Source organism: Macaca nemestrina, chromosome 7, assembly GCF_043159975.1.
Source record: "Macaca nemestrina isolate mMacNem1 chromosome 7, mMacNem.hap1, whole genome shotgun sequence".
Classification (NCBI taxonomy): Eukaryota; Metazoa; Chordata; class Mammalia; order Primates; family Cercopithecidae; genus Macaca; species Macaca nemestrina.
Window position 1 is genome coordinate 130,038,522 of NC_092131.1, and position 27,027 is coordinate 130,065,548.

The following is a 27,027-nucleotide window of genomic DNA, read 5'->3' on the forward strand; positions in this document are numbered from 1 at the left end:
ATCAAATAAAATTGGTATGCTTTTTGTCTGTTAATCTTTTGTCAGCTTAATTCACAGACTGCAGCCAGAGAACCTAAGAATGTAGAGGAAACATTTTTCCTCCCCTACAGGTGTGCAGACATTTTTCATGTCCTTTGCTCTATTTAGATTGTTATTAGAAATCTGGGACAATGACTCAGTCCCTTAGCTTAAAATTTGTTACAATAATTGAAATATTCTAGGCTAAAGGATTTGCTTGTTTGTTTCAGCCATGTATGATCTGGTTTTCTTCCTAACTTTAAAACTCAAGATATTTAAATATTCTTGTAAAGAATACAAGGTAGGCCAGGTGTGGTGGCTCACACCTGTAATCCCAGCACTTTGGGAGGCTACGGTGGGCAGATCACCTGAGGTTGGGAGTTTGAGATCAGCCTCGCCAACATGTTGAAATCCCATCGCTACTAAAAATCCAAAAATTAACTGGACATGGTGGTGCACACTTGTGATTCCAGCTATTTGGGAGGCTGAAGCAGAAGAATCGCTTGAACCTGGGAGGTGGAGATTGCAGTGATGCAGTGAGCCAAGATGGCGCCACTGCACTCCAGCCTGGGTGACAGAGCGAGACTCTATCTCAAAAAAAAAAAAAAAAAAAAAAAAAAAGAAGAATAAAAGGTAAATAGGATTTCAGTTATCTTCATGTTTCCAACCCTTAGACTACTTTCCAGGTAATTTCCATCTGATTAGCTAACTTAATTTTCTGCTTTCAAAACCAAGTAATGCACATGCATCTGGGAAAGTGTCTCCACATCCCCATGTACTTAACTTAAAAGAAGAATGTGAAGGACCATGCCAGTGCCCAATGGGAGGACATCACATGGATGAGGCCTGTAGAGGAGTTTCATTTTATTACAACACCTGCAGTGAAAAGCCCAACAAATGTAAATATGAAAGGAGCTCCCCACATAGAACCTGGCCTAGGAAGCTTTTCAGCAGAAGCAAGGGGAAGAAATCCCTACCAGGGAGTAGGGACTAACCTTCCAGGTGAGGCTCCAAACCACACCCACCCACTGTCCTTAAAGGATGTTCCTAAAAGAAGGACCCAATCTGCTTTGCTAGTCAGAAGAGAACATGACTTGTAATTGAACTTCTGGGCTGATAAAACACAGAAGCACATGGAATTCCTAAGCAACCCTCTGGTGGGGACTGCCTTCTCACTCCAGCAACAGTTAAATCCTAAACTTGGCCCAATTGGCCCCTAAGGGACTATAAGGCTCTAATGACTATTCTTGAACTTCAGCTTTATGTATCATTTCTTGTAATTTAAATGATTCAGTATTTTCTTCCTGGAAAACTTTCTTAGAAATTAGGTGTTACCAAACTAATGCTGGTGGACTTTCTAAAGTGTTTTTTCCTGTTGTGATTGAAAACTGCACATGTGCTTAGACCTATCATTGAATTGTAGAACCGAAAAGTCACGATGCTTACTTCTGATACGGCCCACTCTCAATTAAAAGCAGCTGAAAAGATGTTTTTAAGGTGAGTCATTAAGCCAGAAGAACTTTGTGTCCCTAGAAGTTTAAGAGAAGATTCAGACTGGGGTTACAACCTGAATTCATTTAGGTAAAGATTAATTAATTTTAAATTGGGCAATAAGACACATTCTGTACTCTTAAGTGTTTGCAAACTTTAATTTTCTTTGGTTTTTCCCTCTTGAGCTTATTGAATCAGAGGCTGTGTCTCGTTCATGACTGGCATGGAACAGGTGCTCAACACATGTTCATTCCCAGTAATAAAAAATTTCATAGTTCAGACTGAAGCTTAACAAGGCCTTTTTTTACACAAAGCAACTATTCAAAAGTGGAAGACTGCCATCCGCTGGTCATTCCAGGGGCTGAACATTTTCTAAGACCAACTGGTGGCCCAAAGGCCCCTGGTGACATGGAGCTGAAGAAGAATGAAGCAGCCCAAAGGAAACCCTTCCCACTGTGCCAACCTCATCTAGGTCATAGCTTCAAATATGTTACTGCAGCGGTTACTCAGCAATGTTACAGTTGAAAAAACTGAAGCTTAGTTAGTCACTAGCTGGCTCAGGGTCAAATATGAAATAAGTGGTGGTCATGGAGATGACACCAAAGCCAGTGTACTGGTGTCCCACTCATCTACTCTAAAATAAGCATGAACATTTAGAATTCATCATCTATTCTGAGGGTAGATAAGGCAAAAATTATTTACTTACATCATAGCACCCAACTTGCATGATTTAGAACATCTTTTCCAAAACGAACAAAAGAGTTCCCTGAATAGAATAACGTGCTCATTCTTTGCTCTATTTATAATTTTAAGCCAAGTTAGATTCAGCAAGAACTTATGTTGAGATACAAAGCAAAATTACTTTAAGGGGAAATCTGCAAGTCATTATTGGAGGGGAAATAAGTAGTGTGGAAATCTTTGGAAAATTGATATGTAGCTTTTTACTGTTCTAAATAAACATGGGAGACACACAGAGGAATGAACCACTGCAGTTATTTTCCCCAGAGTTGTTTTGTCTCTGTATGTATTATGCTCTGAACCCACTGCCTTTTCAGAGAGCGGCAAATGTAGAGACATGGAATTTACAAACTAAAGAATCACGGCAACAAAATGACTGTAAAAGCGCTCTCAGTTGCTGCTTGGAAGACTACACTGAAATAATCTTTCTGGAGAACAATTAGCTAAAATGTATTAAGAGTTCTAAAAGCATTCATAATATTTTCCCGTATTTTAACATGATTCCATGTCCCCACTATTTTACAGAGATACGAAAAGGTGCACATAAAGATTAACGCACAAGAACACTTACTGAAGTCTTTTAAAATATTCTCTTTTAAACAGTAAAACATCACCCGTGTATGGAGGCTTATATCTGTAATCCCAGCTACTCAGGAGGCTAAGGTGGGAGGATCACTAGAGCCCACGAGTTCAAGGCTTCAGTGAGCCATGATTGTGCCACTGCACTCCAGCCTGGGCAACAGAGCAAGACCTGGTCTCTAAAAAATAAAAATAAAAACTAAAAAACCCCAAACATTTAGACATAGGAGATTGTTTCAATCATGTAGTTCTATAGCTTATTATAATAAAAATCACGTTTTAAAGATTTTATGCTTATAATAATTAAGTGAAAAGAGCAGGTGACCAAATTATACATACATTATGATATAAAGATACATTTATATCTTTAAAATATGTATGAGGAGAAAAAGCTATGTAGGTAAAGTATGTATGAGAAGAAAAAAGCTTGAAGTACAGCTTAAAATAATCTCAAATTTTCTTTTAGTGAAGAGGTTTGGAGCATACTTTTCCAAATTTCTCATATTCTTAAAACAATACTGTGTTACTTTATGACCAGAAAAAAAAATAAACATTATTTAGAAAAAGAATCATTCCAATATGAAAATGAAAGCCCAGCATCATTCTTTTCATCCATTTGCTGATATAGGAAATCCATCAAGTTTACTGAGAACACAAATGAGTTCAGAAACTAAAGCATAAAAGGACTAGTTGAAGAAACTAGGAATTTTTAGCCTGGAGAAAGTGGAATAGTGCCCCGATGGCTGTAGGGCTGTCCTTTTCTAAAGAACAGTGGGACTTAGTAAGAAACACTTTGGTTCACTGTAAAAGGAGACCTCTTGACACCTTGAGCTGTACAAGAAATAGATGTAATTGTCTGGACACAGAGTGAATTTCTGATCAAGGGTTTGGGCAAGAGCTGTGGCCTATGTCAGGGACTCTGCAGAGGATTCCTCACGCTGGCAAGGAGGCTGAGCTCACAAACACCTTCCCCCACTGTGTCCGCAGTGCCACGAGCTAATGTTGGGGATGGGAGGCTTCGAAAATGGGGATACACAGAAGAACTAGGATGAGCTTTCCTGGATTCAGCTTTAGGGCAGAAGCTTGAGTCAGTGGCCAGCAGCACTTACTCTCCATCTGTTTCTCTTTGGTTAGAGCTTCCCAGATGGCCAAATTAGTGTCTGCTCCTGGGACTGGGGGCACAGTCAGATGCTCATCTTGGGAGCTCAGTATTTGCACCAAGGGCTCTCCATCTGGGGCCATCCTGGGGCTAAGGAGCAGAGGCCGCATGCCAGGAGGTGTGGAGAGCCCACAAGAAGATGAGTCACTAGGTAAGAATCTCCAGGACCATCTCTGGAGGTGGAGTGAACGCTGCATTTGCAGGCTTGTTCTTTCTCTTTTGCTGGATAACACACCCTATGGAAGTGGATTGTTATGGTGATGAGAGGGACAAAATGAAGAAGGGGCATCTTACACGGTGGAGGGAGAGAAAACCTATGTGAACGCCTCTAGGGGTGATGTTCAAAATACTCAATGACAGGTGCATGGTGGCCATTGACTGGTCAGAATGGACACTGACCATTCTGACCAGTTGGAGCCAGCCAGTGTGGCACTATGGGGCATGTCTGTTGATATTCCCAAACTGTGAAAGGGTCCTTCTTTGAGTCTGAGATACTACGGTTGTTGTTCTCATGATGCTGGGAGTTGGGATGGGTGGGGGCTCATGGGCTGCATCATGTCTCCTAAGATCCAAGAATATGGCTGGGCTCCTCTGTCTTTTTTATGGCCTTGTTACTCAGAGTGTGGTCCCTGGACCAGTGGCCTCAAAGACCCCGGGAACCTATTAGAAATGTAGACTGTGGCCAGGCACGGTGGCTCATGCCTATAATTCCAGGGCTTCGGGAGGCCGAGGTGGCAGATCACTTGAGCCCAGGAGTTTGAGACCAGCTTGGGCAACATGGTGAAACCACAAACAAATATAAAAAATTAGCCGGGGTGGTGGCGTGCACCTATAGTCCCACCTATGTTGTGGGGGAGGTGGGGAGGGGGTTCTGAGGTGGGAGGATCACTTGAGCCCAGGAGGTCGAGGCTGCAGTGAGCCAAGATTGCACCACTGCACCCCAGCCCAGGCAACAGAATGAGACCCTATCTGAAAAAAAAAAAAAAAAAAAAAAGAAATAAAGAAAATAAATGTTGATTCCCTGGCTCCACCCCACACCTGCTGCCTCAGACCTGCACTTCAATGTGGTTCACAGGTAACGTGTACGCACGGGATTCTAGCAAGGGAAGTGGGGCAGAACTAGTGTATCCGAGAGGTAAGCTGCTAACCAAGGTCAGAGATAGCCAATCACGTCCTCAACCCAGGTAAACTCCCTAGATCTCCTGGAGAATCCAGAACCTGGACTTGGTGCCTCTGACAGCTATGCAGCTGCCCTGGGCAAACCCTCTTACCGTCCCCCCGCCCCCATGCCCGCAAATCCGCTGCTTCCACCAGGAAAGGAAGCACAATTCCTTACCTCCTTCCTCCTTTCTCCTCCCTGTCCCAAGGTATGTTCTATAATTTGTTTAGTGTCTTTTCTCAAACTTTATTTTTGATGGTGGTAGAATACACATAGCATAAAATTGACCATCGTAACCACTTTTAAGCCCACACCTCCAGGGCATTAGGTGCATTCATGCTGTTGTGTAACCAACACCACTCCAGCTCCAAAATCCCCTTTTCATATAAATCTTCCTTTTGCCTTTGATAGATGAATTTAATCTATGACTGTTTTCCCTTATATCCAGGTAACTGGTGGGCCACTGGTCAACTATATATGCCTTTGAGTTATTCTTTGACACCTGAGACCCCCCATGGGAGGCCAGGCTACTGGGGAGGGGACGGGGTGTTGGATGTTTTGAGTTGGCAGAAAGCAGTAGAGGGGCCTGCCATTGCTGAGTGTCTATGAGACACCAGGCATGTACAAGACATATGAACGATGGGATGTAATTATTCACTTCATCTAGTGTTATGGAGTAACCACATGGAGTGCTAAGGAGAATTCAGTCAAGTTTTTCACACCCACTCCTCACCTTTGGACCCCCTCAGTCCTCACGTAACGATAGAAAGCCTACAATAATTCCTCTCTGGGCCTTTTTTCCCCCCCAGAGCCAGAAATCAGTCTTGGGATTCTGAGCCAGTGACTCACCTTCGTGTGGTTTTGGAGGCACCTGGCAGACCTTGGTCCCCGGCACTCTGCTCATCATACTCACCCTTTCGCTCCACTCGGTGAGGAACCAGCTCTTGGCACAGGGTCCCATGTCACAGTTCTCAATGTCATTCGGCCGGAGCTTCATGTTGCATTCCTCATCGTCAACCACATCCCCAATGTTGCTCACACACTTCACATCACGGGTCCTCTGCCCCACGCCGCAGGGCACTGAGCACTGAAACACACCACACCGACGTCAGGGGAACCAGCAGCTTCGGCTCTGGGAGAGAATCGCCAGAATGGAGCCAGCAGCCTTTGTGACCAGTCCCATGAGACTGAGGCTCTTCCATGCATGTCACCACCTGGGGCAGGGATCTGAGCCCTAGAAACAATCCTTTCCTACAAGACCTTCTTACATGCCTCGCCTACTGTAAGCTAAAAATAAAATCCTAAGCCTCCCAGCTGACTGAGTGGGCCTCCTCTTGGCCAAGGAGACCCCAGAGAAACCTTTAAAACTGATTTCCTGGCCATGACAGGATGGGAGGCTGGACACACCCTGTCATACTGCCTCCCTTTTGCAGTCTAGACACAACTGACCAGCATTAATGTTAAGAGAGAAATCATAAGACTGACAGAACGGACTCTCTGTGGCAACAAGATACCAAATTATAAACAGGACCCAATGCCATGGCAGGCAAGGGTTAAGTCATACACCTCTGCCCTTAAAGAATACACTATGTTCTAAGTTGCCTAGGAGGAAGATCTTAGGATTCATGGCTTACATCCTGTTTTGAGTAAAGAATATTATTGTCAGTCCCTCCAATTTTATTGTGAATTCTTCAAACTGTTGACACACTGATTAATATGTAACCTGTGGACATTGAAGACGACACTGGTTTGCTTGGTTTGTTTCTGAGTCATAAAGTTTTGCTGATTTATTTCTCACTCATGAAGTTTTATTGACTGTCCTGCACTTAAAACATTTTAGCCTGTATGTCATCATCTGTAGCCAGTGATTGCAACCTCTGTGCTGTACCCTCCAATGAAAAAGACAACTCCGATTCCAGGGGTCCCCCTCTCCTCTCCTAAACTTTCTTCTAAAAGCCTTTCAACTCGTAATAGACTTTGGAACACGTCCAACGTTGTTCGTGTGTCTTCTTGGGTTGATCCTTACATTGGCTTCCAATAAATATTTTATCAATTTATTTCTGCCTTAATAGTCTTAATTTTGACAGACACTACTCTATTCTTCCAGGCCTCAGTCTTTTCATCTATAAAATGGGTGGGGAAAATTGGAAGGAGTTGTCTCTACCAGCAGTTGCCAACCTTTGCTTCACTATGACTCATAAAACAGATGAGGCCAATATCACAGGGCTCCCCTAGGCTCACCCATAAGGTTGGCTGTGGGCGGCACACACTATCCTAAACTCTATTCAACTATTGGTACATCCTGTGGTTTGCAAAAACAGCCATCCAGACCCCCAGACCCCCACAGGAGGGATGGGTTCCCTCCTGTGGAACTCAAGGTTACCCATCTCAGGTCTTGGTGGGCTGGAGAGTGTGGTGGGAGCTGGAGAGGGAGCTATGGAGCGGGCTGCCCTGCCTGCGTACCGAGGTCCAGTCAGTCCGGATCTGCCACTCACTGCAGATCTTGAGTTGGCAAGTGCTGGTGGTCTCGGGCTTCTCCAGGTGCTGGCAGCGGTAGGGCTGCACTGTCAGGCTGCGGTTGGCGTACACCTGGCGGCACAGAACCTGGCGGTGCTGCATGCCCAGGCCACAGGTCTTGCTGCACTCAGACCACTCCCCGATGTCCCAGCTGGTTCAGGAATGAGAGAGCGAGAGTAAGAGACAACCTTCAGTCAACAAGAAGTGAGCGTGAGCCCGCACCAGCGTACACAGAATCATCAAAATCACCATGGGTGGAGTTTCTTACTAGAGCATTGCTTAAAAGTCAGCCTAGGCCAGGCGCAGTGGCGCATGCCTGTAATCCCAGGACTTTGGGAAGCTGAGGTGGGAGGATGGCTTGAGCCCAGGAGTTCGAGACCAGCCTGGACAACATGGCAAAACCCATCTCTACAAAAAATACCAAAGTTAGCTGGGTGTGGTGGTGTGTGCCTGTAGTCCCAGCTACTTGGGAGACTGAGGTCGGGGTATGGCTTGAGCCTGGGAGATTGAGGCTGCAGTGAACCATGACTATGCCACTGCACTCCAGTCTGGGCAACAAAGCAAGACCCTGTCTCAAAAAAAGAAAAGAAAAAGAAAAAGAAAAAGTCTGCCTAAGGGTCATCTGACTCTGTAAAGGAAGATAAATTTGCTTGACACTTGACATGGTATTTACCAGTGATTAGGGCCCAGATTCTATAAAAAGTTACAGAAAACTGAAAAGGTACAAATGATTTTTATCTAATAAAATAAACCCTCCAAAGGTTAGCATTATTACCCTGTAGATCATTAACTCACTTTTGCTACTAACTTAGAAATCTTATTCTAGTAATCTTTATTTTTCATTAACAATTCCCACATCAGTTTCACAAACCCTCCTCTGTCATCTGCTCTGTTATTAGGTTAAACGAGACATCAACCCATGCTCATCATACACTTGGATGAGAATTATATTTTTATTAGTCTGAAAATTGGGTTTTGACCCTCTTAGGGCCCTTTCCCCTTGTTCTTCTTAAAGTGTCCTATTTATCATTCAATAACCAGTTCAAGGCCAGGCGTGGTGGCTCATGCCCATAATCCCAGCACTTTGGGAGCCTGAGGTGGGCAGACCATTAGTGCTCAGGAGTTCAAGACCAGCCTGGCTGACATGGCAAAACCCCGTCCCTACAAAAAATACAAAATTTAGCCAGGCGTGGTAATGTGCACCTGTAGATCCAGCTACTCGGGAGGCTGAAGCGGGAGAATTGCTTGAACCCAGGAGGCGGAGGTTGCTGAGATCGTGCTACTGCACTCTGGCCTGGGCAACAGAGCTAGACTCCACCAAAAAACAAAAACAAAAACAAAAAACCAAAACAGTTCAAGACCTCTCCCGAGACACTTTTCTTGGCCTCTCCAGGCTGATGTTTTTGTGACTTGCATTATCCTCTTTCTGTAAACAGCTCACCTACGACACTAACTACACCGGCTTCTCATTCTTTGCTTCCTCCTTTGTTTTCCTTAACAGGCTCAAACCTAATTGCTCCAGCTTTGCCAAGGGTGGGCTTCCCAGAAGTGGGTTGACTTGCTAAAGACTATCAGCTCCTGAGTTCATCCTGAAAGACAGGTATGCCTGCTAAACAGACTGCATTTTATGCATGGACCAAGTCTTGGATTTCTAAATTAGATTTAGACTGACTTATATCTGCTCCTAGAGTCCTGTGCTCAAGCGACCTGAAGTGACCTGGTAATAGGTGACCTAAACGGAGGGGCCATCTTACAAGGCTGGGCAAGGGAAGATGTTGCAGGGCTCCTCCTCGGGGGTCGGCTTCATGCTGGAGTCACAGTAGCTCTCAGGAGCCTCTTCATGAGTGCTTCTGTGCACACAGCGGAAAATAGGGTACTGCGATCCTGCAACAACAGGAGAATATCTGAAGGACAGTCCCACACACTGAAAAGTTGGGCTATGGGTGGAGATGCACAGAGATTCGGGTGCTGATGAAGAGAGGGCACAGAAACAGTGAGGACAATTCACACACACATGCACACTTACACTCCACCTTCGTTTGAGGGTTTACACACACCTACCTCACAGGGTCTTTGCTAGGCACTGTGGGGATACAAAGAAGAACCTGCCTTAAAAGGGAAATGATTATAGACTGAACACAAACAGTAACTTTTCTAAGGTTCTCTGGAAGTGTCAAAGAGAAAGTGTCCTGAAAGGGTCAAGCTTCATTCTAGAGAAAGAATTGGGCTTGGGTAGACGTGTGCCTGTGTATTTTGGAGGGAGGGGGCTGTCTAGGTCATTAAACTGGAACGAAAGTACCTGCATGACAAACTAGCCTGCTAGACCAGGTACATTTAAGGGACAGGTTGAAGTGCAGAAGTAGAAGATTCAAGAAAGGGCAGAAGAGCAGCTGCTTCCCCCTTTGGCAAGCATCTTACATATTCTTCTAATAAAGTACCCATCCAATGGTATTTCAGTGATCTGAACATATGTCTACTTCCCATGAGACAGTGAGCTTCTGAGGGACAGGGCTACCTCTTTTTTTTTTTTTTTTTTTGAGACAGAGTCTTGCTTTGTCTCCCAGGCTGGAGTGCAGTGGTGCAATCTTGGCTCACTGCAAGCTCTGCCTCCCGGGTTCACGCCATTCTCCTGCCTCAGCCTCCTGAGTAAGCTGGGACTACAGGCACCTGCCACTGCGCCCAGCTAATGTTTTGTATTTTTAGTAGAGATGGGGTTTCACTGTGGTCTCGATCTCCTGACCTTGTGATCCGCCCGCCTCGGCCTCCCAAAGTGCTGGGATTACAGGTGCGAGCCACCGCGCCCGGCCAGGGCTACTTCTTAATCTCTGTAGCCCCAGTACCTACGAGAGTAGCCAGGTGATCAACAAATGACTGTTGAATGAATGTTTGAATGGTGTTGAATGAATGTTTATAACAGTTGTAGTTTTTTTGTTTTACTTTCATTGGATTAATAAGGATACATCTACTTTTGATAAAAAGTCAGAATTTGTTAAATGGAATGTCTAACTCTCAATTAAAAAAAAAAGCAGATTCAATTCTGCCTTCCTCTCTCTGCTGCCACCTGGTGGCAACACTGAGCTATTACTAATGGACGTTTATAACGTGAGACATGTAACCCCTGAACCTGACGTCTGAACAAACCACGGGAAGATCCTTCTTCACAAATAACTGTCTTCCCCACAGTCCAGGCCAGTATACAACTCCTGCCGGGAAGAATGTTGTACTTTATTCTACAACTCTGTCTTATCTCTGTTGCTAATTGGCCAGGCATTCATACTTTCTGAAGCTCCAACTCCTTACAATTTTAACTGCAACACAGGGGCTATCTTTTAACATAAACGTCTCAATATTTCATCAGTCATGAAACTGTTTCAGTGGTTTTTCAAGCTTATCTTGTATGACACACTGAGCCAGAGGGTAGTAAGAAACTTGACAGTTTGCAAGACAGTGTTGAATCTGAAACAATCATTTGTTTAAATTACCCGGCAGTAAAAATTTACAGTGTGGCTATAACTTGAGACCATTATTTAAAATAACGTACCAATTAAGCACAATTATTGGCTGAGTAAAAGGCAGTACTGATTGTAAAGTTAATGGGAAGCAAAAACTTTTTGTGGAATTAGTTTGTCCAGCTACAGATCTCCTTCCATTAAATAGAACAGATTTTTAATTAAATTCAACAAACATTAAGTACACTGTGCAGTTATAAAGGTGAATATAAGGTTCACAGCTTGCAGTGGGGCTCAGCTATTAAGGGATTAAGTAAAGGTCTTATTTAGCCTATTCCTTTTCCTTCAGACCATGTGGGTTTAGCTTTTCCACTTAGATGTTTGTGGATAGGAAAGCAAAAGGAACTATCTCAACCACTTGGCACTCAAATAAGGGAGAAATCAAATTTTTTTAATCAAAAGGATACAGGCTACCATAGGAATGTTCTGTGTCTTGGGAAGATAGGTCCTGCTGGGGTTGTCTAGCATCTGGCCGCTGCTTGTCTTCCCTTGACATTTTATGGCGTTTATGGACATCGTCCATGGTCCAGTTTCATGGAAATGAACTCAGAGGCCCTCTGGCTCTCTGAAGGTGGGAAAATGCCAGATCTACACATCTTTTTAAAATTTTTTTGAGACGGAGTTTCGCTCTGTCACCCAGGCTGGAGTGCAGTGGCACAATCTCTGCTCACCACAACCTCCACCTCCTGGGTTCAAGCGATTCTTCTGCTTCAGTCTTGCAAGTAGCTGGGATTACAGGTGCCTGCCACTGCGCCCTGCTAATTTTTGTGTTTTTAGTAGAGACATGGTTTAGCCATGTTGTCCAGGCTTATCTTAAACTCCTGACCTCAGGTGATTTGCCCACCTCGGCCTCCCAAAGTGCTGGGATTACAGGCGTAAGCCACTGCACCTGGCCCATATCTACAATTCTTGAGTCTAGTGACTGCAGTGGTTTCTTTCTTTGGGTCAGTTCTAATATCTTTAGAAAGGGAGACAGCACCTGGCCACCTCCCATTGTTCAATATTGCAATTCAATTATTCCTCTACTTGCTAGCAAGCAGGAACAAGGTGGTGAGGTCAGGAGTTGGCTGGGCTTCAGGCAGCAGGAAAAATATCCGGGATCAGTTCGGTTCCCTTCTATGCGGACATGTTGATCAAAATAGAAATATGTCATGTTGAAGGGGGGAACTGTACATGGGTAATTAGCAGATAATAAATGAAGTCAGTGAATTCAGGGGCTAGTGTAGAGGTCAGTGGGACATTATGGAAGAGAGACAAAATAAAGAATAAGAAAAAATTAAATGACTCTAGACTTGGAACTGTAGGAATCAAATGAAACAAGCAAAGAGTTTGACAGAGGCCTGATCAATGGCTGTGTGAGTATGGACCACTCTTGGATGCCAGCAACAGGGCCCTTCCCTGAGATGGTGATATCACAATGCTGGAAGCACTTTGACAAAGGGAAATTCGACCATGAAAAGCACAGAAATGTGTGGTGTGGAAGGACTAGAGAAGGGTTTGAATGAGGGTATGTGTGAAAATACACAATGGGATCACAAGGGGAAAGGACTTATTCTGTGCATAAGTGACTTGGACATTGCTGGGAGGCTTGGGATTTCCTGGTCACTTGCCATGACTGCTGATGACCATTAGATGAGCTCCATATCTGTGCCTCTGCATTGCCTCACCTACCCTGCATGTCTGGTGCCATCACCGCCTGGGAGAGAGCAAAGGAGAGGCCTCCATGGGGCAATGCCACTTGTCACATGAAAGAAAAAGGAACTAGGATTGCCAGAGAAGGGAGAGATGGGAAACAATACATCCCTAGGTTTGCTTTATTTCCAAGGCACTGCTTCAGTATCTCTTGGGCCTGAGAACTGGTGTCATTTACTGGGTAAAGAACAGATAGACATGTTGCCTCAGACCTTCTGAGTGGCAGATGCTGAGTGTGTGTGTGTCTGTGTGTGTGTGTACATGCACACATGGGTGTATATGGGCTAAATATCGAAAATGGGTCTTGTGCATGCTCAGTCCAATACCTCATACTCTTGTGAATCTGTGTGTGTGTGTGTGTTTCTGCAATGCAAAGGACAGAAGATTAAACAAAATCATATGGAAATCTAGAGAAAAAGATTTTTTATTTTTTATTTTTTATTTTTTTTTGGGACGGAGTCTTGCTCTGTCACTCAGGCGGGAGTGCAGTGGCATGATCTTGGCTCACTGCAAACTCCACCTCCTGGGTTCAAGCAATTGTTCTGCCTCAGCCTCCTGAGTAGCTGGGATTACATATATGCATCACCATGCCCAGCTAATTTTTGTATTTTTGGTAAAGACAGGGTTTTGCCATGTTGGCTGGCTGGTCTTGAACTCCAGACCTCAAGTGATACACCTGCCTTGGCCTCCCAAAATGCTTCGATTATAGGTGTGAGTCACCATGCCCAGCCACTTATTCAGTTTCTAACAGGTAAATCCACATGCTTTATGCTATGTTGACAGAACATGGGGCAAAGGCAATAACAGACTTGTATATCTAGGATACAATAAAGATGTAAAATCTACCCTTATGTCTTTTCTAGTAGCTCATATATTCCACATGTGAAATGTGGTGATGATATATTCGTTTTTTCAAAAAACACAGGAGTGCCTACTGTGTGCTCGCTATGATGCCAGGTGCAGAGGCTGCAAAGTGTATATTCATGGAGACAGCCAAGCCAAGCAGGGCTGGGACAGAAATGTGTCCTGAATTGCTGTGAGGTCCCAAGGATGAAGTGCCTACCTGTTCTTTGCAGAATCAGGAAGGTTTGCAGAGGAGGCGGTCTCAGAGCTTGGAGTATGAGCAGGACTTTGCTGGCCAGATACCAGAGTGTCGTAAGGGAGGGATACTAGCATATAGTGAGGTAGTAACAGTTATGTTTTGCTTTCAGCCTATCAAAACTTTAATTTATTTAAATTTCAACTCCATACCTCAGTGTGGATCACACAGCTGGGGATGGATTGTGGGGACAAAAACTGGAATGTTTGGTTATGAGTTTGCTCCATTAGAGAGATCGTGGGAGCATCTGAACCAGCACATGCGTTTGCCCTCATCTCATGCTGCTTACAACGCAAGGCCTTATGGGCTCTGGACAGGGTGACAGAGAATCTTCTCCACATGACACCGTTGGTAGAAAACCACACAATGACAATTTTTATCCTTTTCATGACTTTCCCTGTTTTCACCTAGTTCTGAGTGTATCTGGGTCCTTTGATGGGCATCACACCATTACCTAAAGGTAGAATATTTCAATAATAATACATTTTTATCTTGGGTTCCTATATCATTTACGTTATATAGTGCTTACCTCTATAATATCATGGAGTCTCACCAAAATGGTTTTGGCCTTAATGCAGAAATATTTCTAGCTTTCTGCCTCTGTCAAGACATATTTTATAGGCATTTAATTTTTCCTCACAAAGTATATAAAAGAAGTTGGTCCAATGAATCTACAGTCCAAATTCTTTGCACATTTATTAAGTATGAGCATAATAAAATTTGCACAATAAAACCTCTATAAATCAACACTCCAGTTACCAAATCATTATGGAATCGCAGAGGTTCCAGGCAGGAAAAGCTCCAGCCCCCAAGAAGAACCAAAGACCTAAATTCTAGTCTCAAAAGCCACTAAGTCAATGCTCTTATGAAAAAGATAAAAACTTTAGAAGTTGTCATGAGAGATTTTTCAGTGTGCTAATTTTGTGAGACGTTCCAGACTTTGTACTCTTAGATACAAGTACCAAGAGAAAAGAAAAGAAAGGAAAATAAAAGAAAAAAGAAAAGAAAGGAAAAGGAAAGAAAAGAAAAGAAAAGAAAAGAAAAAACCCCACCCCAAACCAATGCTCTGGGATATCACACAGTTCCCCAGTTTGCGGAGATTCCTGGGGGATACAGCCTTCCTGTTTCTTTAGCAACCTCCCCTCAAAGAACAGCTGTTTCAGGGGATCAAACAGGACTTTACTACAAACAGGAGGCTATTATCATATATATGAAGGAAATTATAACTACACAGTTCATAGGTGTATCTTTGCAACAAGTCAGCTTGAAACAGAAGCAGCACTGATTCCAACCTGGAAATCAACCTGGTATGGAAAATGTCAGATAAAGGGTTTCTGGATACCACATTCCACATCTATCTTAACTTCAGAGTTTTCAAGGAAACGGGACCCTGGGTCCACTTCATCATCCTGATGTGACCCCTGTAACACTGCCATGTTTTGCTTTCAGCCTATCACAACCCTGCTTTATTTAAATTTCACCTAAACTGTATCCTTCTCCCAAATCCTTCAACTCTATGTTTTCTTTTGTTTGGAGAGACACCCCATGCTCCCTCTGGTGTGTGGACTCCCTTGTTGTGAGGGGTCAATAAAGCTGACTTTGTTGGGCTTCAGGTTTGTCCTTGGTGGTCCTAGCTGATCAGGTTAGAATAATGGATGAATACAGGGTTGGGATTTTACTGGGATAGTATGGGAGTTGTGAGTGTTGGTCAGTGTAAAAGCCAGCTAACTAACATGCCAAGCCCCCAGAGTATGTTTTATTTTATTCTTTTTTTCCTGAAATCCTGAGATTTGAGAATGAGTTTCAGCTGGGATTTGTGTAAGTCTTCCACAACCCTGACTCGGAGATTAAATTTTAGATCTTGAAGTATGTGAGTGTATTCTGTTTATTAGTGAATATATGTGCGCAGCAGGCCGGAGTTGCTCAAACCCCACACATGCCAAAGACAGGCCCTTGACCAGCTCCTGAGAGAGAACCTCTAAGCCCTTGGAATATGCCACCTGATAAGAGTGTTTTTTTATGCCTGAGGTGTTGGGCCCCGTGGTATTGGTTTGGCTTCTGGGGTGGTAAAGGGAGAGTAGCTAGTGTCGCTCATGTGGGAGCTGTGGACCTAGATGAGAGACTCCAGTAAAAACCCAGGACACCAAAGCTCGGATGAGCATCTCTGGTTGGCAGTACTTGGCATGTGTTCCCAGTCTCTGAGTTACATCATTTCTGAGAGAATTAAGTGCATCCCTGTGTGACTCTGCTGGAGGGGACACCTGGAAGCTGGCGCCTGGCATCTCCTGGACTTTTTCAATGCGCCTTTTCCTTTATTAACTCGAATCCCTGCCCTTTGACTGTGATGAATTGTAACAGCTCTTCTGGGTCTTGTAAGTCCTTTGAGCCAATCAGTAAGCCTGAGGGTGGTCTTGGGGGCCCAACACAATCTGTCACACCCGTGAACCATCTCACAGACAGGCTCACAGAGGTGACGGTTTGCCATGTCCCTTGGGCCAGGGTCCCCAGTCGGTACCAGTCCGTGGCCTGTTAGGAACCAGGTCGTTGGCCGGGCGCGGTGGCTCAAGCCTGTAATCCCAGCACTTTGGGAGGCCGAGACGGGCGGATCACGAGGTCAGGAGATCGAGACCATCCTGGCTAACACAATGAAACCCCGTCTCCACTAAAAATACAAAAAAATTAGCCAGGCGTGGTGGCGGCGCCTGTAGTCCCAGCTACTCGGGAGGCTGAGGCAGGAGAATGGCGGGAACCCGGGAGGCGGAGCTTGCAGTGAGCCGAGATCGCGCCACTGCACTCCAGCCTGGGCGACAGAGCGAGACTCCGCCTCAAAAAAAAAAAAAAAAAAAAAGGAACCAGGTCGCACAGCAGGAGGTGACTGGTGGGTGGGCGAGATCAGTGGTGGCGTTACCTTCTCATAGGAGTGTGAACCCTATTGGGAACTGTGCAGGCAAGGGATCTAGGTTGCGTGCTCCTTATGAGACTGCAACGCCTGATGATCTGCGATAGGGCAGTTTCATCCTGAAACCATTCCCCCCACCCCGCCACCATCCACGGAAAATTGTCTTCCACAAAACCAGTCCCTGGTGCCAAAAAAGCCAGGGACCACTGCCCTGGGCCACCCACACATTCCTTGCTTAGGGTTCTGCAGGGATCCACACGTCCCCCACGCAGGCTCACCTTTCCCACAGGTCGTGGAGCATTCTGTCGTCCCAAGCTGCTTCCAGTTGTGATCCCGGCTGCGCCGTGGGAGCTGCGGTGCTGGTGGCACCAAGTTGTCTGGTCGACGGGGAGAAAATCTGTCCGGATGCCTGACTGGGAAGGTCTGTGCCGATTCTGAGGTGAACATCTCAGGGGCCTCCCCACGCAAGTCTTCCTTCTCCTCGTTCCTCCCTTTCTCTTCTCCCTCCTCCTGGCTCCTGCCTTCTGTCACCAACTGGCCATTGAAGGGGTCCCCTAGGAGAGGTGAGCATGCACACACAGAATCAGGATCAGTTTAGACCCTGGGTTGTAAAGAGGAAACTGCTTCGACATTAGACGCTGTGTAGCATGAGATCATTTCTAAGTCACAGCACATAAGCACATCTGTTTAAAATAAGCGGACACCCACTAGTGCTTTCCCTCACATGCAAAGCACTTTTGAAAATCAATAAGACAAAGACGAACGTTGCAGTAGGAATAGTAGTTGTGAGCCACAGAGAGTTCACATAAAAAGAAACAGAAACAGCTAAAACCCATGCAAAAATCCTCAACTTTACTCATAACTCCATAAATACATATGAAAAGAACACCACCACCACCTCTATTTATCCAACACCAAAGACTGGAAAGTTTGGAAACCCTTAAATCCCTTAACTCCTGTTGAAGGTGCAGGAAAATACACTTCCAGTCACTATGGATGAGCCTGCAAATAGACGCATGGTTTTGGAGGGAAATCTGGCATTATCTATCCAAATTTTAAATGCACATACCCTTTGACCTAACAATTCAGTTTCTAGCACATTTGTTCCGCAAATATTTTCTTTACATAAATCTGAATATACAAGTATGGTTACTGAGGTATTATTTGAAATAGCACAACAGTAGAACAGACACAAATGTTCACCAGTGGTACTGGTTAAACTACGTTATGCTACAAGTACAAAATGGAATACTATGTGATTTTTGAAAAGAATGCAGCAAATATACATTCTGACATGAAGAAATGACTGAATATTGTTTGGTGAAAGAAAAAAGCATAACACACACACATACACAAAGGTGTGGCAGGTCACTTTTTTGAGATACTAATTTGTATTTGATTTTCTATCTTTATTCCTCCACCTCCTCCTCTAGTTTGAAAGAGTAGCCAAGTCCTTAGATGTTACTGCTTTGTTTTTGTGCAGGACAGAAAACAAAAGCTGCTAGAGGTCAACAGCTTTCCCTTCCAGGAGTGCAAGCCTAGGCTTTCATTAAGAGTACAGTGGATGTCCTTGAGGGGCCAGCCCAGTGAGAGGAGGAGGGCACATTTTGAGAGAGAGAAAGAGAGAGAGAGAGAGAGAGAGAGACAGACAGACAGAGAGCAAGAGACAGAGAAACAGAGTAAGACAGAGACAGAGAGCAAGAGAGACAGAGACAGAGTGTGAGACAGAGACAGACAGCGAGACAGAAAACCAGAGAGAAACAGAGACAGAGAGCAAGAGAGAGACAGAGACAGAGAGCAGGAGAGACAGAGACAGAGAGCAAGACAGGGACAGAGACAGAGTATGAGAGAGACAGAGACAGACAGCAAGAGAGAGACAGAGAGAGAGCAAGAGAGAGACAGAGACAGCAAGAGACAGAGACAGAGAGCAAGAGACAGAGAGAGAGACAGAGTGTGAGAGAGACAGAGAGAAAAGAGAGAGCAAGAGAGCCACAGAGACAGAGACAGAGAGGAAGAGAGACAGAGAGGGACAGAGACAGAAAGCGAGAGAGACAGAGAGCAAGAGAGACAGAGAGAGATAGAGACAGAAAGTGAGAGAGACAGCAAGAGAGACAGACAATGAGAGAGACAGAGAGCAAGGGAAACAGATACAGAGGCAGAGAACAAGAGAGAGACAGAGACAGAGAGCAAGAAACAGAGAGAGACAGAGAGCAAGAGACAGAGAAACAGACAGAGAGCAAGAGACAGAGAAACAGACAGAGCAAGAGACAGAGAAACAGACAGAGAGCAAGAGACAGAGAAACAGACAGAGTGTGTGAGAGAGAGTGAGAAAGAGAGAGCAAAAGAGAGAGACAGAGAGTCAGAGAGGGATAGACAAAGAGAGAGACAGAGAGCAAGAGAGACAGAGACAGAGAGTTAGTGAGCGAGAGAGAGAAAAAAGAGAGAGAGAGAGGTTTTCAAGGTAGAGGAGAGATAGGAGTCTGGAGTCTTGGGTTTCCTGAGTGACATGGATCCTTAGGTGTACCAGACAATGTCCAGTGTCCCAGGAGGAAGCCACACCTGCAGTGGGAGAGGGGACCTGGCTGCCAGCCTCACCAGCTTCCTGTGCCCCCCATGCAGGTTGGAAGGAGCAGAGCCCTAACCTGAAGGCCCCATGAGGCTGTTCCTGGTGGCACCTCAGCAGAATTAGTATGGACAGACCACCGGGGGGTCTAGCCAATGCTTTGGCTTGTCTAAGACTCTAGATCTTTCCTTATATCTGGGGTGAGAATGTGTGTGTGTGTGTGTGTGTGTGTGTGTGTGTGTAATCCCCAAGCAGACTGCGATTGAATTATCTACTGGTTTCAAAGAAGGGTGAAGTTGAGGTCAGATTTAAATTGACTAATGGAAAATAATAATATGCAATGTTCCTTGCACTTCTGAGATTGTAGATGATGATTCAAATGACTGGAAACATGTTTGTGTATGCATAGAAAAGGGCTAGGCAAAATCCCACCAAAGGGTTAGACTCCCTCTGGGAAGGGCACAGGGTTGGGAGCTATTGAATTTTTTTTTTTAATAGACTATTTTTTTAGAACAGTTTTAGGTTCACAGCAAAAGTGAGTAGAAAGAACAGAGTTCCCATACACCTCCTCCCACCACACAGGCACAGGGTCCCTAACTACCATCATCCCACATAAGAGTGGTACATGTGTAACTGATGACCCTACACGGACACGTCATTATCGTTTAGAGTTCACAGTCCATACGAGGGTTCACACCTGGGGGTGCACACTCTGTGGGTCTGGACAAGTGCACAGTGACAGGCATCAGCCAGTGTAGTATTACACAGAGTAGATTCACTGCCCTGAAATCCTCTGTGTTCCACCTGTCCATCCCTCTATCCTCCCAGCCCCTGGCAACCACTGATCTTTTTGCTGTCTCCATAGTTTTAACTTTTCTAGAATGTCATATAGTTGGAATCAAACAATAGGTAGTCTTTTCAGATTGGCCTCTTTCATTTAGTAATATGCATGGAAGGTTTCTCCATGCCTCTTTGTGACGTGATAATGGCTCATTTATTTGTGGCCCTAAATAATATTCCATTAGTTTTAATCTATCCACCTATTGAAGGACTTCTTGGTGGCTTCCAAGTTTTGGCAATTATGTGGCAGTTGCTTTTGACTGTATATATTTCTATTTTGACGGAATATTGTTCAAGTATGTATCATTTTAATACAAAATAAGAAGGCAAATTCTAGGGTTACTGTAGATCACAGTTAAAACTACAAGGGGGTGGTCGGGCGCGGTGGCTCACAACTGTAATCCCAGCACTTTGGGAGGCTGAGGTGGGTGGATCACGAAGTCAGGAGATCAAGACCGTCCTGGATAACACAGTGAAACCCCATCTCTACTAAAAATACAAAATAGCCGGGCGTGGTGGCGGGTGCCTGTAGTCCCAGCTACTTGGGAGGCTGAGGCAGGAGAATGGCATGAACCCAGGAGGCAGAGCTTGTAGTGAGCCGAGATCGAGCCACTGTACTCCAGCCTGGGCAACAGGCTGTGAGATTCCATCTCAAAAAACAACAACGACAACAACTACAAGGCAGCTGGGTGAGGTGGCTCATGCCTGTAATCCCAACATTTTGGGAGGCTGAGGTGCGAGGATTACTTGAGCCCAGGAGTTCAAGACCAGCCTGGGCAACATCGCAAGACCCCATTTCAGCAACAACAACAATAACAACAACAACAACAATGACAGTAATTAGGGCTTTCTCAGCATTTTTTTTTTTTTTTTTTTTTGAGACAGAGTCTCACTCTGTCACCCAGGCTGGAGTGCAGAAGGCTCACTGCACCCTGTGTCTCCCAGGTTCATGTGATTCTCGTGTCTCAGTCTCTTGAGTACCTGGGATTATAGGCGAGTGCCACTACATCCAGCTACTTGTTGTACTTTTAGCAGAGATGGGGTTTCGCCATATTGTCCAGGCTGGTCTCGAACTCCTGGGCTCAAGCAATCTGCCCACCTCGGCTTCCCAAAGTGCTGGGATCACAGGCATGATCCACCGCACCGGGCCTCTCAGCTTTTTGCCAGGGCTTTCTTACTTAGTTGGCTATTATGCTTCATGGTTTAAAGTATGACGTGCAAATATGACCAACAAAATCAGGACCAGGTATGTTGATATAAATGAGAACCGTCCAAGATGTTGTTGGACAAAAAAATTTAAAAAGTCTTTTCAGTGCCTTGTTCTGGGCTCTACGCTAGGATGGACAACGAATTTATTCAATCTCTTACCATGTCCTCTCCCGTGCCAAAAACCACCTTGTAGGGTTTTACTTCTATTTTGCAGACTGGGTGTGTGTTCAGAGAGGTTGCTGACTCACCTGAGGGTACACAGCAAGAAGGTACAGAGCTAGATTCCAACTCTGCCTCCGGACTCCAGTGACATGGAAGAGGAAACCTGGTCACAATGCCCCTGCTTACCAACTTTTTACAGGCGACCCCTGCAGACCTGCCCTGTCCCAGGGAGCTGATCCCAGAACCCCCATGCTATTCATGAGCTGAGACCCATCAGGCCTGACAGAAATCATCATCATCCTGATAGATCTCAAATAGTCTGTCCGATTATCCCTGTCAACCAGCAATCTTATCCCTGTAAACCAGCAAACCAGACCCCAGAAATCCTATCCAAATTTAGTTTCTCAAACTGTGGATTGCTTCTGGACATGACACAAAAATTCTCTGTTGCGCAGAGTTTGCTGACTTGGAGTCTGGACAACACACCCACCCCATGTGCTGGGGATGCACCGGCTGTTGTCCTCCCTCTGTAGCAATCAGATAACCTGGTTATCCCATCCAAAGTTCAGAGAAGGGATGTGGCAGGTTTGGCATCTGTACCTTTATTTTCTTCTAGGATATGGATTGGACCAAGTAACCTCTCAGCCATATAACAAGCACAAAGTATGGTCACACGGGCCCTCCTCAGGTCACTGCCCAGGTGTGGGACCAGGACAGTTATTAACTTATTCTTCCTAAGCTTCCATTTCCTCACTCTTAAAATAAGGCTAATAATAGTACTTCCCTCCAAGTACCTCCCTCTGTCATGAGAATTCAAAGAACTAATCTATGCAAAGTGCTCAGCACAGCAGTCTCTAAGCCCTTGCACACAGCAAAGACTCAGTGTGTGTGAGGTATAATTACCATGAATACTTCCTCAGACCTTCCTATTTTAAGGACGGAAAAGACTGTCTGCATTTGGGTGGTGGGCTCCATCATCCTCTGGTAGAGAAATGTCTGCAGACACAGAGAGCAGTCCCATGCCCAGTGCCAGCCGAGAGAAAGCTGCCTGCTCTGTCCATAAGCAGAGCCCACCAGGAAGACTCAATATGGATTGTTAGGTGTGAACTCATTATTCTTGTCTTATAGGTTAAAGTATTATTAACAGAAACAAAAGGGGAACCAAGAGAAAAGGCATACAGTAGACAGATTATGGCCCCCTAAAGATGTCCACATCCTAATCCCTGCAATCTGTGAACATGCTACCTTACATAGCAAAAAGGGACTTTGCAGGTGAGACTAAATTATAGATTTTGAGAAGGAGAGATTATCCTGGATTACTTGGGTGGGCCCAGTATAATCTCAAGGGTCCTTATAAAGGAAAGAGAGAGGAAGATGAGAGTCAGAGAGGAGATGTGATGAGGTCAGGGTCAGAGAGAGATCTGAAAGTGCCGCCCTGATGGCTTTGAAGGTGGAGGAAGGGGCCAGGAACCAAGGAAGGCAGGTGGCTCCTAGAAGTTGGAAAAGGCAAGGAAGTGGGTTCTCTCCTAAGAGCCTCCGGAGAGAGTGGCCCTGATGACACTTTGATTTTGTCCAAGTGAAACCCACTTCACACTTCTAACCTCCAGAACTTTAACAGAGTAAATGTGAATTGTTTTTTCTTTATTTTGAGATAGGGTCTTACTCTGTCGTCCAGGCTGGAGGGCAGTGGTGCGATCACAGCTCACGGCAGCCCCAACCTCCTTGGGCTCAGATGATTCTCCCACCTCAGCCTCCTGAGTAGCTGGGATTGTAGGCACACACCACCATGTCTGGCTCATTTCTGTTTTTTTTTTTTTTTTTTGTAGAGACAGGGGTTTCTACAAAACCAGGCTGGTCTCGAACCCCCGGGCCCAAGCGGTCCATCTGCTAGATCCTAAAGTGCTAGGATTACAGGCATGAGCCCCCTTGCCCGGCCTGGAAACTAGCATAAAGCATTTCAAATGTTGAACTGGCAGGGCAGACCCAGGATGCTCATGCCATTTTTGAATCGAGTAAATGAAACAGTTTCAAGGCTCAGACAAATGGTGAAGCCTGCTCCACTGTCAAGGCCCCTTGGCTTTGAAATATGCGTCCCTGGATTTTCTCTGTGTTGGATGCACAAGAATTGAGAGAGAGAGAAGGCTTTACAAGGAAATGACCAGAGTCCCTGGCCACAAGACAAGGGATTCTACCTGGTCTCCTGTGGGGTGGCACCTGGGGGCTGATGGCGTTGGTCCCCATGATCACGTACTCGTAGTGCACGCCTGGGTTTGGCTGCTGGTGTATCATCTGCTGACACAAAAATCAGTGTTACTGCACTTGGCACGTACTCACACCCCTTCTCCTGCTGGCTTGGGTTTCAATGGCATTTGCAGAACTACTGATAAATGACTGGATTGGTTCACTCTAGTAACGCATCTAGTAACATCAGTGAACCTGTGGCAGATTAAACGAAGTTATTTCCAGATGGCTTTTTGTCATTTACTTTTGAAGAATGAAGAACTTAGGCTGAGCAAATCAGAAGAAAAGCAAGCTAAGAGTCAAGATTTTCTAAACTCCAAAGGAGAAGACGGAGCAATGGTAGCAGAACCTTTCTGTCCTTAGATTTTGCTCAGTGCTCTCAAAACGTCCAACACAGATAAATATGTGTACATTGCAGGAGACCTGTTTTAACACTAGGTGGCGCGATAAAGTCATGCAAACAAGCAGCAGACCTTCTGGACAGAGTCATCCCGGGATCCTTCAGGTTCCTTCAAAGTTCTCGACCTGGCTGGTGAGGCCGGCCCCCAGGTCTCTCCCTCTCATTCACGGAAAGCCCCAGAAACACAAAGAAATGGGGTCAGGAAAGCAGGTAGAAGGGACCCAAATCTTGCTGCGTCATATCCTCTTAGGAATGATGACAAAAATAGGACAGCAAGCAGGAATCTACATAGGGCTGTGGAAGTCAGCAGCTGAACATTAACTGGGCTGAAAACGTATTAAATGAGCATGGCCCAACAGAAAACGTCCCTCATTATCGGATTTTGAGGGCAGTCCTTGCTGCCCATGGCTTTCCTGATGGGAAGCAGGGTGGTGGGCTAAACCGAGCAGCCGAATGAGAACCCACGGTGTAAATATGAGCTGTGCAAGGAGACACGGTCAGGTCTGATGTCTCCGTCTCCGCCGCTTTATAAAGCAGCTCTCCTGCTGACCAGCTGTGTAACCTAGAGCAAGCCCCTTTGCCCCGCAGTTTTTGATCTCCTCCTGGGGAAAGGAAGAGGTTAGAATCTTGTCACTCTCAAAGATCGTTTCCAGCTAGAAGCATCTCTGAGTCTCTCCTGCATAGTGGGTCCTGTGTCTGTTCTTCCCGTTTACCACTCCCTTACCCACTTCCTCTTACCCACTCCCTACTGACGAAATGGGTCTTCATTTTAGATTTCTTTTTTTTTTTTTTTTTTTTTTTGAGACGGAGTCTCGCTCTGTCGCCCAGGCTGGAGTGCAGTGGCGCGATCTCGGCTCACTGCAAGCTCCGCCTCCCGGGTTCACGCCATTCTCCGGCCTCAGCCTCCCGAGTAGCTGGGACTACAGGCGCCCGCCACTGCGCCCGGCTAATTTTTTTCTATTTTTAGTAGAGACGGGGTTTCACCATGGTCTCGATCTCCTGACCTTGTGATCCGCCCGCCTCGGCCTTCCAAAGTGCTGGGATTACAGGCGTGAGCCACCGCGCCCGGCCGGGTCTTCATTTTAGAAATCACCCACAGAAAGGCAGACCTGAGAACCCCCGGGATTCTCCTACCCAGGAACCAATATCAAACCATCGGCGTTGCAGAAACATGGCGGTGGGCACTGAATCCCCGAGGGACACAGTTGTGTGACCTCAGGTTCCTGCTGTGTATCCCTCATCCCCTTACTCCCTTTTCACACAATCTTCCTCTGGGTCTGCAGCTGGAAATCCTCCCCCCCTCTCCGGTGCCTCTTCTGCCTGAGCATTCTGCCAGTGCAAAACCTTGTCCCGTTTATGAAACTGCTGTTGGCTTCCATTCCTAGACCACCCACGGCAGGCTTTTAACAACCTGAATTTTTACCTCTGATGCCATTTGAAATGGATTCAGAGTCAACCAACCAACTGGACAGTCTAAAAAAAAAAATCCAAAATCTACAACAAGACTTCCTTTGTAATTTCGAATCCACTAGGCCCAAGAGGAAAGGACATAGAACCCTGTGTAGGTGGAGAAGTAATGACAATGCAATTAATAATATGTCTAAAATTCTGACACAGCAAATATGTTAATCAGCTTAGCTTTAGGGACAGAAAGAATGTGTATACTCATGGGTGATCTCATTCTTTTTATCCAAATGTTATTTCAAGCTTTTATTTCTTATCACCCTTTATTTCCTGATCTTTTAAGAAGACTGGATTCTAGTGGTTTCCTTAAACGTAAAGACCATTTAAAACTCTTGAGCAATTTAATATTTCAGTTTCACATAAAATAAATTAAGGTTTTGTCTTCTATGAAGCAGGGAGCTTCTAGTGAACCTCTCTACTGTGACTCTGAGCTTTATTGTTTCATCTGGAGGGCTCTGGAGCTCTCCTTTCTTCATGTGCTCTCAGAGTTTGAACAGGGCTGGGAGCTGGGAGCGGTCCTGCCTTCCTTTAGGCTCTTGCTTTCTTTTGCCATAAAAAGAAAACATGCCAAATTAGCATTATAAGGAAAGTGCCTGGAGGAGATCCAATGCTCATGAAATAAAGGGCATGTTTTGCCTCTGATTTGGTTCAACAAGTAAAGTTGGTTTTACTGGGTCAATAAACTCCGAAGGTAATAAGCATCTGGTGGAGTTGGAGGTTTCTATGAGCTAGGCCCATTCAGAAGTAAAGGCAAAGATAAATGCCAAGCATTCAAGGGGTGCCTCCAACAGGCTCTGCTCAAAGGGTTTTTACAGAGTATGGGCAATGATTTGTTGCTTATTTGTTCAGAGTATGTTCCTTTGAAGTGACAAGATTCAAAATCCAAAGAACAGTCCAGAAACATCCAAACTCACGTAGACATCCAAGATCTCATTGGTGGGACCTTCGGCCAAAAAGGACTCTCCAGCAGTGCTCGAAATCTCATTTGGACGCTTGTAGGTGAACATGGTCCCTCCGCCCTCGTATTTTCCTGGTCGATCAATTGCCCAGTTCCCATTGATGATGGAGCGTCCAGAACGACTTCGCAAGGCTGTTGAGAAAAATGAGACAGTTCTTCGGGTAAGCCCAGGGTGTGCACAAGAAACAGAACTGACTCCCCCAGTTTCTGGCTTCTTCATTCATCAAGGTTTTTGTGCCAGGCAGTGATCCAGGCCCTGGGGCACCATTAGGCATCTAGATGACATCGCCTTGGGCTTCATCACTTCTTCAACCCACTCTAATCCCTTCT

At 45.3% G+C, this 27,027-nt stretch overlaps 1 protein-coding gene across 2 annotated transcripts in view; it reads right to left on the reverse strand.

The window, feature by feature from the left end:
• The window catches only part of LOC105487604 (thrombospondin type 1 domain containing 4), a 688,191-nt gene that overhangs the window by 27,546 nt on the left and 633,618 nt on the right, over positions 1 to 27,027 (reverse strand). For both annotated transcript variants that reach the window (XM_011751093.2, XM_011751102.3), the window contains 6 exons: positions 26,654 to 26,829; positions 23,827 to 23,923; positions 17,139 to 17,414; positions 9,416 to 9,545; positions 7,608 to 7,812; positions 6,058 to 6,231 (listed from right to left, as the gene is read on the reverse strand). In XM_011751093.2, coding sequence (XP_011749395.2) covers positions 6,058 to 6,231; positions 7,608 to 7,812; positions 9,416 to 9,545; positions 17,139 to 17,414; positions 23,827 to 23,923; positions 26,654 to 26,829 — 1,058 coding nt within the window. The remainder of the gene's footprint in view (positions 1 to 6,057; positions 6,232 to 7,607; positions 7,813 to 9,415; positions 9,546 to 17,138; positions 17,415 to 23,826; positions 23,924 to 26,653; positions 26,830 to 27,027) is intronic.